General features: G+C 38.1%; 1 protein-coding gene across 2 annotated transcripts; it reads right to left on the bottom strand.

Moving 5' to 3' along the window:
• On the bottom strand, nucleotides 100–11,233 carry LOC104777496 (acetyl-CoA carboxylase 1). Of its 2 annotated transcripts, none has more exons than XM_010501769.2 (33): nucleotides 10,903–11,233; nucleotides 10,073–10,444; nucleotides 9,695–9,901; nucleotides 9,448–9,609; nucleotides 9,253–9,345; nucleotides 9,025–9,120; nucleotides 8,680–8,853; nucleotides 8,492–8,585; nucleotides 8,208–8,395; nucleotides 8,071–8,121; nucleotides 7,956–7,995; nucleotides 7,749–7,873; nucleotides 7,551–7,667; nucleotides 7,401–7,475; nucleotides 7,268–7,324; nucleotides 7,046–7,150; nucleotides 6,850–6,936; nucleotides 6,560–6,751; nucleotides 6,289–6,477; nucleotides 6,096–6,206; nucleotides 5,908–5,997; nucleotides 5,650–5,826; nucleotides 5,482–5,559; nucleotides 5,272–5,394; nucleotides 4,928–5,197; nucleotides 4,500–4,831; nucleotides 4,168–4,405; nucleotides 3,721–4,073; nucleotides 3,425–3,638; nucleotides 3,145–3,321; nucleotides 1,417–3,058; nucleotides 442–950; nucleotides 100–354 (listed from the first exon to the last, which is right to left on the bottom strand). In XM_010501769.2, exons 2-33 carry the CDS (start codon nucleotides 10,412–10,414, stop codon nucleotides 298–300), a joined length of 6,765 nt encoding a protein of 2,254 aa, XP_010500071.1. In that variant the 5' UTR covers nucleotides 10,415–10,444; nucleotides 10,903–11,233; the 3' UTR covers nucleotides 100–297. The 2 variants fall into 2 exon arrangements, with proteins under 2 accessions (XP_010500071.1, XP_010500072.1); XM_010501770.2 differs by having other exon boundaries at nucleotides 442–991; nucleotides 1,458–3,058.

Here is a 15,984-nt window from a genome sequence, read left to right as displayed (position 1 = left end):
ATATTTTAAGAATGAAATTTTGATTGCTGTCATAGTTCAGTTTTATTTGGACTATATCTTAGGGTTCAGTGTATGAAGCAGGTGTTAAACTGGCTTTGGTTCAGTGACAGATTTCTGATTCTTAACAATATAAATATTTATGGAACAATAGTGACATGTTGAATGAATTATTGCGTAATTCGCTTATACGGGAATGACAAAAGCTACAACAACATTTACAGCAAATATAATAACTTCAACGGCAACTCTAAATGTCCATCTTTCTTGGAACAGAAGCTAAACCTCTTTGATTAATCATTAACCCAACACTTTTCGTAGCGCATCCACCAGCTCTTCTCTTTTTGAAGGATCCACCTGCATCACACACATTCACTTAGGCCACCAAAAACAGAGCCATACAGAAAAGAAACCAAATTTTTTCTCTAAGTTTTCATTTCATACCTTGTTTAGAAGATTAGCAAGACCCTGAGGTAGAGCTTGCAGATCCGACGAATTCCCAATCTCTGCAAGTTGATTCAGCAGTTTCTGCGCTCTCAACTCGCTCAGTTTCAATTCGTAGTTACTAACATTGGCCTTCCATGTAAAGAACGCTTGGTCGTCTGTCCAAGCATCTTCTTTCCCTTTGGCAATATCTGAATTGCAGAACCAATCCTGAATTAAACCCATTGCAGATTTATATGGTAAGTTGTCTCCAGACGCTTCCCGTACGTTTTTCACAAGAGAGCTCTCAGCAATTCTCCTATTGAGCTTTTTATAGAAGAAGGACCGCGAGCCGCTCCATTCAACAACACTTTTGATCACTCCTTTCGCAGCCATTCTCATGGAAGTGTCATGAAGTTCCGCAAATTTGGTGGCAATTTGGATATAAACTGGTAAAAGCTGTTTCTCTCGGCCTTTAATCTGTTGCTGGAGAAGCTCGATGTTCGCATAAACCTCGCTTTGCTTGGCATCTTGCAGTTTTTCTTTGAGACTGATTAGCTTCTGGTCCAACCTTCCCATGCACTCTAACAGNTTTCAATTCGTAGTTACTAACATTGGCCTTCCATGTAAAGAACGCTTGGTCGTCTGTCCAAGCATCTTCTTTCCCTTTGGCAATATCTGAATTGCAGAACCAATCCTGAATTAAACCCATTGCAGATTTATATGGTAAGTTGTCTCCAGACGCTTCCCGTACGTTTTTCACAAGAGAGCTCTCAGCAATTCTCCTATTGAGCTTTTTATAGAAGAAGGACCGCGAGCCGCTCCATTCAACAACACTTTTGATCACTCCTTTCGCAGCCATTCTCATGGAAGTGTCATGAAGTTCCGCAAATTTGGTGGCAATTTGGATATAAACTGGTAAAAGCTGTTTCTCTCGGCCTTTAATCTGTTGCTGGAGAAGCTCGATGTTCGCATAAACCTCGCTTTGCTTGGCATCTTGCAGTTTTTCTTTGAGACTGATTAGCTTCTGGTCCAACCTTCCCATGCACTCTAACAGCTCTTTCGTTCTAAATTTTATCTCTATCGTCCCTTCTGGCTCAAGCACATTTCCACGAGCAGTTTCATCAGCATACATTTCAACATAATCCGAATTTATTTGGCTGTCAACAACAACCCACGCTCCACCACGCAGCTCTCCCATCATTGGGATGTACACAAACACTGGCTGCCGATATGTTCTCAGATTTTCTACTATAGTTGAACCAGCCTGAAGTATTCCTTCGAAAAGATCTCTCTGCCCACCTGAAAATCCTCTCCAGTTCGCAAGGATAAACAAGGGAAGCTCTTCCCGGTTGAAATCCATGAGCGCTTGAGCTGTCTTGGCTGCAGAATCAGGAAACCAGACCTGCCCTGCTTGCGGAACCACTCTTTCATGAGAGTCAAGCTGTCCAGGATCTGCTGGGATGATCTGCATTACAGTCTGTGTCTCAACTGCAACAACTCCAACGGGTATTCCCCCGAGCTTAGCTCTACCAGTCACTACCGTCCTTGCCCAGCCTTCAAGAGTCTCAATAAAGCTATTTTTATCAAAGATACCGCCAAGCCATTTACCGGTATTGTCGTTAATCCCAGCTATAGCGGCTCGTGGGTCACAAGAATTCTCTGGGACGTACTCCACAGTTCTCTCTGGTGAATCTACAGGGGCAAGAACAGGAAGAGGACCACCCACGTAAGCAGGAATGTAGCTCAGCCAGTTGAGAATTGCTGATACGCCTTCAAGATCATCTGAGACTGTAAGATGAACAACACCATTAGTGCCCATAATTTTAGGGCCACCAAGTTGCATGTGAGAGCTATAGACCTCACGCCCAAGCAACTTGTTGAGCGTAGAAAAGCCGGTCAAGATGATCGGCTGGTCAAGTCTCTGTATGCATCGCATACCCAGGCGGGCAAGATAAGCACCAATTCCAACCGTTCTTCCACTAACAAAGGTCAAAGTAAAAGTTTCATTGTACGCCCTTGAGTAAGCACCCGCTATTGCCCCACTTCCTGTTAAGTTCTCTACACCAATACCATCTTCTTTACCAACGATCGTATCAATTACCCACCTTGTTTCCCCACTGGTGAGCTTCATTTCGTGGGCAATGACAGATGATCCAATCCGTTCGTAGTCTTCAGGGCTTAGGTATATATACTGAAAACCATTCTCAGGGGAAATTTCATCTGACCATCCAACTTTGAAGCAGGCTTTGACTTCTTCAGCAACCCCAAGTCGCGCACCAGAATTTGCTGCCAAGTAAATCAAGGGAAGCTTCTTGGCACAAGCGAGTTCAGTAACAGCAAGGAAAAATGCATCCTCTCTAGGACCAAACGAACCAGCTTTGAAGGTGACATCATTTGCGATTACCAGAAGTTTTCGTCCCATAGGAAACTCGGGAGTCGACATATCTAGGCACCACGCCACCATTCCAAAGTCATTGAGACCCGGTGGTCTTTCAACCTGATTAAGAGATGTACCCGAAGAACCTTCTGGGTTTGAGAATACAAGCTCTTTAACATTGATCAGAGTATCCTTATATGGTTTCTTAACTCCTGGGTATTGTGATGCCCACAATAGTTCCAAGGCTGTCCCAAATGCCTGAAAAGGAAAGATATAACGTAAGGGGATTGGAAGTAGCCAGAAGAGTAAACGTATGTGTGAATCTTCTGAGTTCAGTAACAAACCAACGGGAAGTCATAGCAATAAGTAGTGTTACTCCTCCTTGCCGCTAGACGTTGTCTGTCGAGATATCCCAGTGGCTTATATTGATCATTGATTGGGGTTCCATGCAGAGGTCCCTTCTTGGTTATTGAGTGGTACACTAAACTGTTTCTCCCAGTAGTTTCAACTTCTCGGTATATCTGAAAACTCGAATTACAGCAGGTTAAGTCATTGAGATGTGTACTCTTACAGTCTTACTCTTTGCGTTATTTGTCCAACCAAATACTTGTAAACTGAACTTACATGTACAGTGCATGTACGGCCTGACACGTTTGCAACCACAACCCTCCAAGCACCACTTACCAGTCCAGAGGACACCAACCACAACCGCACTTCCCATTCGCACACGCCCAACCTATACATTCTCACCCCAATAGATCTATGTATATCTCGTGCTGCTTCTTCTAAGATCATCTCGACTGTAGTTTCTTCATCTTCCGCATTCACTTCAACTCTCCTGTGAGAAACACATTGATTATAATTACCATAAGGTCTGACATATTACAAACGGTAACATGTCAAGGAATAGCCATAGCTACCTGGGGTAAGGCACAAGATCATCTATCTGCTGCTCACGTAGTATGCAAAGGAACATATGTGCGTGGTCTGGTTTCATGGAAGCATTATGGGCATTCAGTTCCAGTTCCTCCATGGCATCCATCAAAGACCTCAAAACACATTTAGAGGTATATGGCATGGAGAATAGTGTTTGGCTAAGTTGCTTATCCTGCCCTTGCTGCAACATAAAGCCGTCATTCATTGTAGCCTGTCGAACAAGAGATCTCAGGAACATCCTCTTAATTGGCACTGGCTTGTCTGTAACAGCATACAGATGCCACTGACGATCTCGTGAAGGCGTATATTGTATATCTGAGTATCCTTTCAGCTTATCCTGATACAGACAAAAAGTAAACAATCATTAAAAAAAATTGTAAGAAGCTCTAAAACTCGAATTTACATTTCATCGTCACGAATCATGATCATACCAACTCAAGATATATGGACAGAGGAGGTTCAAGATGACGCAGCAATGGCTCTTCTACATAATACTGTTTATCCATTGACCAATGGAAAGAATGTCTCATGGGTGTTCGGCCTTCATCTCGCTGAATTATACAGCTGATTACACCAACACCGGCAGAACAGAGGCTCGAACTCACTTCTTCCTCTTTAAGAATTTTGGCCAGCTTGTTTACTCTTTCCTGAGCTTGGTCCTCGTCCCCACTGAGACAAACAAACCAAAAATGAAACAATATTAGGTACACATTACGGCACCTAAGCTGCTTTAAACAATCATGCAGTGGCGACTTTCAATTACCTGTCCTGAAGAAGACTCATCTGATTGTTGATGCCCACAATAGCAATGTGCATCATATTGCCAGATAAAGGAGCTCCGGCAGTTTCATAGTCGTTGTGGTTTGTTTCTCTCAATGCTGCACTTATTATACTTGGCAGAAACTGTAGCGATTTGATTATAACCATAGCCCCCCATTTTCTCTTACTACGTTTCTCAAGAATTCCTTTTTCGGATGTCTCTTGATCGTCTAAGCCAAAGTTTTTTCTTTCCATATGCTCCTCTAGGAACTCCCAGGAAGCAATAAGACCAGAACGGTGCCACTGCATCCTCACGCTTTCTTTAACGACATAGGGCTGATGGAAAGAGTAGAGTTAAAATGACGTCAAAATTGTCTTACAAATGAAGCCGAAAAAGAAGAATAATAATGGTACGAAAGAATGGACTATAACCTGATATAATCTGCGAATATAAGTCTCAACAACTCGTCTTTGAAGTGTGTGATCGCTGTGGTCAAATAGTCCCACGAGAGCATCTTCAACAGCTAAAGATGCGCTCACAAGATCTTCCATCCTCTCATTAATGGCACTTTTCCTCTTGGGAGTATCCATATTTTCTCCATCCTCAGTAAACATTTCTAACTCTGACAGGCTTCTCGCAATGTTTGAACGAAGTTCACTTAGCTTGGTCTGTTCAAGCAATTGACTCGCCTTGAGTGCCAGCTACACACACAAACTGATCATCAGTTGACGAATGTAAACATAAATATTATAAAACATAAAGGAAGCAAACGGACCTCAGAGTAGTTAGTATGGTTAAGTGTTGAGAATCGGATAAGTTTATCTCTATACGCAGCAGGATTAGGGTAAACAAGTTGCTCCATGAGCCGAAGAACGAGTTTGTTTTTGTTTTTTATGCCCTGAAAAGAAGAATAGATGAGCATTCCAATTCAGTGACATAGTGATGAAGAAATGAGAACCCTGGTCTGAGAAGGATGATCACAGACCTGGTGTGAGAGCACTATATCAACAATCTTCAACAGATCTTTCTTATATTGCTGACGCATGCGTTCTATAACATCAGCCTATTCAAGAAAAATAAAATGATTATTAAGACACGTCAGAGGTAGCTAGTAACCAAAAATCCGTTTCTTAGTTATTGAACCATATATTACCAGCATGTTGTCATTGAATAATTCTTCAACTGATAGATATTCTTCAAAGAGGGAATGAACAATAACACGGGCATGACTTTCTCTTCCACCTTCATAAGATTTTGCAAGGCTCATCAATGGTTCAATGAGCCTCTCTAGGGCACCTCTCTCTTTATCATCACAAGAACATAAATGTGCCTGTTGCAAGAAGTAAACCAAAAATTTCAGAGATTAAAAAACAGGATAGTGTTGGGAATGATAGAAAGAATAGGCAATCACCTCAAGAATGCCTTTTAAAGGTTTGGCAGGGAAATCGGCAGTCAGGGAATTTCTGGAGATACTCTCAAATTCCCTATACTTTGATTCTAGCTGATAAAGAATTATAAAAGAAAGTATTAAAAGATTTGAAACTCAAAACAAGATCATAGAAAACGAACACAGATTATGAATAGTTTACAAGTGGTTACCATGTTCCTGAGATCTTTAGGTAGTCGTGTCGCCAGAACTGCAAAGCACTCTTGCCACTGAAGAAATGGCAGTTCAGGGCTATCAAGGCAATTAAGTAAATCTTGAACAACCTGCAACATATGATCAATCAGAGACTCAAATAATCTAATTAAAAAGTTAATCAAATAAGAAATTAAAAAAAATAGTGATTACCTCATCTACTTTATGCTCATAGCCAGCAAGAATCATGCGAGCAGCATTTAAAGTTGCAGCACATCTCTGATGAACTTTGCCAGAAATTGCGGTTGGAAGCCCTAATCTTGGAAAACTTCCATGGAAGGGTTCAGCCTTTCTTACAGCAGAAGGATCATCGAGATCAAGCTTTGCTATAAGTTCACCAGCCTGTGAAGATAATGGAAGTGTTAAACAATGTGAACAAAACTGTAGGAAACCAATATTTGTTTAGCAATGGAGTGGTTTTCACCTGCATGGCTTGTCCTTCAGACATTTTGAAATGGATAACTCCTGAAGCAGGTGAAAGAAGTGGCATGCACATCTTCATGACCTCAACTTCGGCATAAGGCGTATCAGCGTCAATATTGCTGTTGTCTGAAACCAAATACCTCAGCAACTTGCATGGTGTCTCAGCCATCAACTTCGAAGGATCGTGATCATTCTGATAAGCCAAAATTGACAGACAACTTAAAGATAAAAATGACTTCAGACAAACGTGAAGTAATATGGAAAACTAAAAATAAAAAATTCAGTAGAAACCTGTAGTAAACAAGTTCTTCCGTCAATAAGTAGACGAGTTCCTGCAGCTTCCTCCTCTGCATATATCACATGGCTTTTACCATCCAACTGCAATGACAATGAAAACCAGAATAAGATGTGAGATTCTCAACCAGTTTTGATGCGTGACACATGTATGTCCCTGTCTTGTAGTATACAACAAAGGCCAAATACTTGCCTGCATCAACAGACCTCCATCACGTAGAGTGTGTATTTCTGCTACAACTTCTGAGTTGTTCATTCTTAGCCTGTAGGTTCCAGATCCACCCCGGACTACATCAATCTGGAAACAGTTATGTTCAGGTTAGTAAGCCTCAGTTACAACATCTTCCGTGCAAAAGTAATATGCACGAGCAGAAAAAGAGAGCAGAGACGTAAAATTTTGACAGTAGAAGCATACCGTATATTTACTTCCTTCAATATTCAGAGACACTTGAGAATGCACAAGAGATATATGCTGCAGGTTAAAAGAGAAAAAGTAAGCTACAAGAACATAACGAGATAGATAAAAGAAAGCGCTGATATTGGAGTACCTTTGGAGGAATTTGCCCCTTCTCCAGATAGCCAACGTAATCAGAAACCACAGCAGCACTGGTCGCTGATGCTTTCTGGACAAATAAAACATCTCGTCACCAGATAGAAACTTTACAAGAGAAATAAATCTCTGAGAAAGAGGTTCTTACATAGAGAGCCCCGCCAACAACAGAGAGATACCATGGAGGCCTTTCAGCTCTGACCCGCATAGCAATCCTACTGTCCAACCAACCAGTGTGAATTTTGTTTTCCCGGTAATCAGCAGCCTGGTTAACAATTGAAATGATCTTGTCAGGATATTGCAAACACAGAGTGTAAGCTTGGTATGCAAGAAGAAGGAAAGGTACATGTAAAAGGTCGATGGTGTAGTCAACGTTAGTCCTAATTTCTCCACGGATTTGAATTTCTTTTAGCCCAAGAACCATATTCGCTATTGCCAGAGCTCTGGATTCCCCAAATGCGAAAACATGTCCTGAATAGAAGATTAAAGGAAGTTTCAATTTGTAAAACTCAAGAAAAGAACTGACCTAGCAGCCCAAATTCATTCAACTTACCAAACTGAGAATCTGAGAACTCGTGGATGCCTCCACCGGACTGTAAAAAGTAGTTGTTAAAATTTAAAGCATAGCTAAACATGTTATACAGCCAAGCATCTATAGATATACCTACCTTTACAGAGAAGTACGCCCATACATTTGGCTTGCTCTTAAAACTCAATTCCTGTTGCAAGTTCATACAAGTGTCAAGTGTTAACACAGTTCTCAATGAATGAAGATCAACTTTGAATTCCAGAGATATCCCATTACCTGTACTCTACCGCTGGTTGGTTTGAACCCGTCATCAGGATCCTCGCTTGTCACACGTACAGCCACACAATGACCTTTTGGCCTTATAGATTCAGCTTTATCAAAATCAAAAGGGGAGGCTACGACAGATGTTTTTCTCCAAGAATCATAACCTCCACCATGTTCTATACCGTAGAACCGTCTTATCTCTAAGAAATCAAAGCGAAATAGACAATACATTACACATGTGCATGGAGTAAAAGAGAAACATCTGCCTCTGGAAAATAAGGATGCAGACTATATACCAGGGATTTGCCAGAGAGGAATTCCCATCCCCACAGCAACTTGGGCAGCAGGAAGATTTATCTCAGCAATCCACTCAGTTACAGGGTGCTCAACCTGAGCTCAAACATCAAGTCAAAGAAGTTATTCAATTTTCAAGCCCGAACCTATCAATAGATTCCAACACAAAATACTGTAGTGCGTAAGCAACCTGTAAGCGAGGGTTAAGCTCTAAGAAGTAGTACTCCCCAGTGTCCATACTGTAGAGATACTCAACAGTAGCAGCTCCAACATAGTTAACACTCTTAGCCAACCTTCTAGCTGCCTGCTCAAGTTTTTTGACAGTTTCTGGAGGAGCCACAGTAATTGGACCCTCCTCGATGATCTATAATACAAACGGTAAAGTAAGAGCACATGCAATAATTTGCCATTGCCAAAAAGGGACTCTTACTCAATTGGAGAATAAAAATTGATGTATATAACTATGAATAAATTAGACAGAAGGATCTTCTATATAACCAGACAATCAAAAATCCAGAATCAACCACTAACAAACCTTTTGATGTCTTCTCTGGACACTACAATCGCGGCTATGCAGAGCTGAAACATTTCCATACTTGTCACAGAGCAGCTGGACCTCTAAATGCCGGCTCTATACAAAAAAAGATTAGAAAAATGACATGTAAAGAAATGCAACGCATTACAGAGTCAAATTCTCTAGTAAAGTAACAATATAAGAACTCAGCTATGCCTAGCTCAAGAGATATAGTTAAGTAGCAAATACCTGTGACGCAACCTTCATTATAAATATTGGTGACCCCGGGACCTCACCCTGAACTTGCTTGAACAGAGCCCTAACTTCATCAGCATTATGAACCTAAGAAAACAAACCAGAATAAGAAAACTAATATAGGAATCGGTTTAGTTTACAATGAAAAGAGGAGACTGACAGCCCAAATGCATATCTACACAAGCTGACCTTCCTAATGCCTTTTCCGCCACCACCCCATGAAGCTTTGATCATCGCTGGGTAACCGACAACTTGACAGCTAGCAATCGCTTCTTCAGTTGTGTAGACACATGCTTGCCGATAGATCTCCTCGGGGATGGTTACCAAGTTGCTATTAGGAGGTATTTTAACCTGAAAACATAAGAATTCAGTGTTTAGAAAATAACAACATAACTCCGATAAACAAGCTAAGCTTAACAGGAGTAAATTTACTAACATGGGAACCACTCCATGGCAGAGTGGGTACATCAGCAGCTTGTGCAATTAACGAAGAACCAATCTTATCTCCTAGCGCTCCCATTGAAGCTGCTGGGGGACCAAGAAATATAATTCCCTTGGCATCTAGGGCATCAGGTAATTCAGGGTTCTCAGATGCATGACCCCAACCAGGCCAAACTGCATCCACGCGTGTTACTTCAGCCATCTGCACACAGGTTTTAGAACAAAGATGAATGAAAAAAAAATAAAAAAAATACCACACAACTCTCTTGCTCGAGTTGAGCTTCTCATGAGAAATCGAAATCGATAATTCATGTGTTCTATACAGTGCAACAGGATAATTCAGATATTAGTAGTTCCCAAAAGTTGATATTACCTCTACAATAAGCTGAACGTTAGCATAATTGTTATTGTTGGTTCCTCCCGGAACCTCCACAAACTGATCAGCAATTCTGATATGCTCTGCGTTGATCCGCATGTCTTCAGGGGTTGCCATCCCCACCAATAATATGGCTTTTTCAGTGCCAAATGTTTCGTAAGCCCATGTTCTGACACTACGTATAAACTTCACAGCTGCCATCCCATTGTTAGCGATCAAAATACTATGGATCGGCCTTTTCCCTCCAAGTGCTTTACAGAACTCATCCACTTGAGACACCGACTCATAATTAATACCAGGTCCTACAGCACTCTGGTACCCGTTAACCGAGCCAGCCATTGTTACTGTCCTTCAAAGCTTCTGATATATCTACAAAAACAGCCATAAACACATACTAAATCACCTCAGAATTGTACTTCCAAAGTAACAAAAAGATGCTATCTACCAAAATTGACTTGAATAAACATATCAGGACTATGAAAAACAAGTATATTTCGGAGTACAAATGAAGATGCAAAGGTGGAATTAAGCTGGATAAAGAATATGACAGCAATGCGTATTCATATGAAGAAAAAGTAAAAGAAAAGCAAAAACACAATCATAAGCAAAAGATCATGCAAGTAAGAAAGCGAGATCATTATCCAATAATGAGTCCCTTTTAGAAATCTGAGAGATCTAAGAGGAGATTAAGTAATGATTAAAACCCCACAATTGAAGTCGAAGCTCAACAAACCCAACTCCAATAAGAAGTTGAAATCACAATAAAAAAAATCAAAACTTTAAAAGACCCAGATAACGAAATCAGCAAAAGAAGAAAACTTTCAAACCTTGTAGGGGTAGAGAGGAGTCAAAAGACCATCTCAGACAGAACGCCACAATTTTGGGGCCTTTACCTAAACAATAACAAAGAGAGAGAGAGAGAGAGAGAGAGAGAGAATGAGAGAGAGAGAGAGAGAGAATGAGAGAGAAGGGTTTAAAGAGAAGGAGGGAAGAGAATGGGAGAGAGGGTAGGTTGGAGTTAGAAGAGGAGAAGGAAGGTGGGGTCAAGAGAGTTAATAATGGCAGATGAAGAGAGGAAGATGAAAACGAAGAAGAAGAAGAAGAGAAGAGAGTGCACGTGGTCTCTGCCTCCGCCACACTCCACACCTTCTCCATTGTTTTTTTTGGTTTCGATCCCTTTTTGTTAGGAGGCGCCGTAGTTGTTGTTCCTCAGCTACCCTCTCTTCTCTTTTTTTTTTTCCCTCTTCCACTCTTGTTTTTTCCGCTCATGCTTCTCATTTTTATTTTTTTTATCCAACAAAAGTTTTATTTGAACTTTTCGAATAAAGAAAATAAGAAAATAAAGAAGTCAATTTTATAAAATTATATATAAAAAAAAAACTAAGAATCAAAATTTCTTGAGTTGAACTCATTTTAAAGAATGTAAAGACCATCCTTTGTTTAGACCATTTTCTTGAATCTAACTAGCTTTTGAATTGCCAAAACTAGTGCATAGATTTTTTGTGTGTTTTTTTTACAGCATCTATTGTATAGTTTTATTAGATTATAATTAAATTAATGTACCATTCTTATTTGTGTTTTATGTAAGATACATTTAATTCAGTTGGAAACTGTATGATATATTCGCGAGGCCAAATCATGAGATATTATTCTTTATTGTCTATAGTATTATATTCTCTTTAACTAACTTTAGTTTAAGATCATATTTTACTTTTGTGGATACATCTTTAAGACTATTGAAAAGTATATTTTTAAAATGTTAATTGAGCTTATTTCATATTTTGTTATGTAAAAGTTTACTACATAGTTAACAAAAAAAAAAGAAGGTTTACTACATTTGTATCCGAACAAAGCAACGGATGATACCACCTCTCTATGATTGCAGTACTTATTATTTGATGGAGACATCTATTTTAATAATAGCAAAACATGGATATAAATTTGTTGAGCAATGAAATATATCTATTTTAAAAATGGGGATTGTATTAGGTAAGCTACGAAGATGACAGTAAATTTCTACCGTCCGTGATAAATGAACTTCAAATACGTCACATGAGGCCATGGCAAATGGATTGCACATTGCATGACATTTATTATTTCATACATTTGGTCGGTCTATTCTCGTTTTTAAAGAAAAATAATTTATTGTTGTCTTAGGAATGTGCAATAGCTAGCTTAAAGCCAAGAGGAACTGTATTTGTGTTGAGTCGTTGACGCAGGGGTTGGGTGGTTTAGGCGACCAACCTTTCATGTTGCTCTTGATTTGGAGTTACTTGTTTCAAATGTTTTTTTTTTTCTTTCTATTTTCGGGTTTCCCATTAATTAGAACGTATTTTGGACCAATATCTAGACTACTGTTGTAACAAAAAAAGATCAAGTTACTAAGTTAGGATCATGTAAATATTTTTATAGCTTTTTTACCAATCCTCCTTCATCTACCTACCTCATACAGTCATACTCATGAGACCATCTCTTAATATTTTTCATGGCCATATTGTTAAGCCAAGAATAATAACATTTACCACATCGCATCGCATCCAGACTATATAGTCTAGTTCAATTAATGTCTCAAAATGATTCTACTTTGTTTTTTACGAACATAATTCAAGAAGCATTGTGTTACAAACATGCATCTTTAGAAAATCGTTTATTTCACCAAGACATCATCACTACTCCCTGTCTTGATGCTATAAATCTTTAAACTGTAGTTTACATTATGTTTTAATAATCTACTGATGAAAAGTGTTTGAAATATCAATAAAATCCAATAATTACACTGTTTGTTTATGTAAACAAAAACTGAAACCGCCAGATTAGAAAAAAAAAAAAACTGTTTCTTCGTTTTGTTTGATTTTTTTTTTTTTTAATGATTAGTAATGGCTCGTTGACAACTGAAGAATAGTAATGCATGGCTTAATATGAAAGAATGGGGGTTGAGATATAGTTGAGAGTTAGGTATGGGTTGTATTGTATGGCAACCTTATCATCACCTTTCGCAATCTTTCCTCATATTTGCTAACTTTGAATAAACCACTCATTTCAATTTTTTTTTTTTTTACTTTGTTTGAAACTTTTAAAACAAACTTTATTACTTCGTACCTACAAAATACTCTTATATATATCTATACTATTAATTGGGGAGTACAAAGGAGGGATTTTCGGAAAAAAAAATAAATTCCATATCATGCCCCTAAGGACAAAAGCAAGGAAGAAGAAAGAAAAAAAAATTAAGGACAAATAGGTAATCTGAAGTGTAAAAGGACGCGGATCCCAACTGTTTGCCTACTACTCTACTCGGATCTTGTACATATTGCAAATGTATCCAAACAGCTTCTACATCAACCTGTGAGTAAAAATACAATGAAAAATAAGGGATCATGTATTACATATATTAACTACCTACCTAATTCATACTACCTACCATATCAACTCTCTTCGACATTTAAACCCCAAGATAAACAGAAATTTGGAAAATACCGTTTACATGATGAACTAATCAATCTAATAATGATTACAATAAAATCCCAAATCAAGAATATAAATAACCTGAAACTTACTCCGTTCCAAAACTAACAAAATTGTTCTCTATCATCTCCATAATTTCTGATTCACCATTTAAAACGTTTTAAAAAGATTGCAATGATATCCCTAAACATCCTCTATAATAACATATCAAACCGAAATAAAATCATTTTCTTTTCAAAGCAAAGAAAATCTTACCAAAACGAGAAAACATCAACTGAAAATCGAAACAGATTACATATAATATTCTAGGATGTTTCAATTAACAACTAAGAAGATTGTGTTGTTTCTATCATCGCAACGAATCACCTCCACTACTACTATAAAAACCATCCAAAACGTCATACACGACCAAACACATCAAACCTAATAACAACTCTGAAAGTTTACCTTGATAGTATAGATGGCCGCCAATGATGGAATCACTCTTCTGTCCGATATTAAGCCCTTCAAAACAGCATGGAAGATCAAAGTTAAAATCGTCCACACGTCGAAGCAATATACAACTTACATTATAGAGACAATTGAGATGATATTACTGCGGTAAGTTTAACTATCTTCCTCTTATCGGTTTTGACTCTGACATTAATAGTGAAACTTTTTCCTGCTAGGGTTCTCTGATTCATGCCTATAGATATCAGCTCCATTCTTAAGGTAAGTTTGTAAGATATACCTGAGTTTACAAGAATTTTACAAGCATATCAGGGAAGATCTCCAAAAGTGAGGAAACTGCAAAACCAACAATCGACACATTCATTCAACGCTTCCCCGGTGGGGTAAAGTGGTAAGGATCTTTTTTTACTCTTTATGTAAGACATTTTAAATCATGTTTATATGTTTATAATAAATCTCTTTTTTAATTTTAGAACAGTAGATCTCATTGAAATTGTTGAAAACTTTGATTCACTTATCTTAAACGTGAAGATTTTCATAACCTGCTGATACATCCAAACCAAGCTTCTCCATTTCGAGAAGCCATATATTGCAAAATTTGGACAGAGCAGAAACGATTTGAAAACATAATTGTAAGTATCAAACTTTTAAAGTAATACTCAGATCTTAGTTTATACGTAGCAAAATTCTTATTCTAATTTGTGTGATTGGTTTGTAGGCTGAAAAACTATGATTCAGTGAAAATAACATGCACAGTTTTGAGAGATCGCATGGCGATTGGAAAGTTCTCGAGAAATTCATGCAAGTGAATATATGAAGGCAGCACCACAGGCCTACAAGATGAGCTTTCTGAACATGACTTCTATAACTTGATGTCCATCTATTGATCTATATTGAAAAAAGAATGCACTCAATAAATCTCTCATGAGAAGACTAAATATGAAAAGACTAACGAGTGGAGACCATACCATTTTAAAAACTCTCTTACGTGTGTATTTTATATTCTAACACAATCAAATATGATATCTTTATTGGTTTATCTTCCTGTTTTTATATTATCATTTTCATTAACAGAAAATAAGCAACTCTTATGTTTAATAAAACTGTTTTCTTTTCCAGTTCAACTAAAGGAACAAAGCTAAGCTATGATTATGGTTCTAAAGGAACAAAGCTAAGTTATGGTTCTCGGCATAATGAAGAATTCTTGGAGATGGTTTATGGTTATATACCTTATATATTTCATATAATCTATTATTGTTTAGGCATTTAAATAATTTACTACTTACCTATATTATTTCTCAAATTTTCGAGAAAGTCATTTTCTCCTTCAATCCCTTGGATGTATTTATAGCCAAGTGTTTACTTCTTGAATCTGCAAAATGCAAAAGTACAGTAGCAATAATTATTGTTGTGAAGACGAAGTTTAAGAGTGAGTTTTTTTAGGTAATTCTCATTAAAAAAAATTCAAACAACTATATGTCATACCAAGTTAATCAACACACAAAATATAAATTTCTTAATTTTAATAGCTTTAAAGAAATTATAGGATAGAAAGAGAAAATAATAGCCATTTGATTAGTCTGTTTCAGCTTTCACCATCTGTTTAACCTCCAATTGTTATTAATCAATATCCATAAGTGTTTACCATTCATTGCGAGATTGGCGATTGCACCAGCGGCGCCTCTGCAGACAGTTTCATCTTCGTAGCTTCTGAGAATCATTAACAACGTTGTAAGCCCACCTTAACTTGATTTGCCTCTGCTTATCGAATCAAAAGAAAAATAGGGGAACAATGAGAACTTATAGAAACAAAACATCTCAAGAGATGATCATATATGTATGTGAGTGAGCAAAAGTTACCTTTGGCTGCAAGATTCGCCAAACATTCAGGATAGAAAGTTTTAAGAACCACAAAGGCAGTTTTACACACACTGACTTAAACATTTTAGAAGAAATTGCTATTACCTTGCTCACATAGTGTAGCAAACAGTGCC

This window comes from Camelina sativa, chromosome 3 (assembly GCF_000633955.1).
Source record: "Camelina sativa cultivar DH55 chromosome 3, Cs, whole genome shotgun sequence".
NCBI lineage: Eukaryota > Viridiplantae > Streptophyta > Magnoliopsida > Brassicales > Brassicaceae > Camelina > Camelina sativa.
Note: the sequence above shows the minus strand (reverse complement) of the source record. Positions and strands in the feature narration are given on the sequence as shown.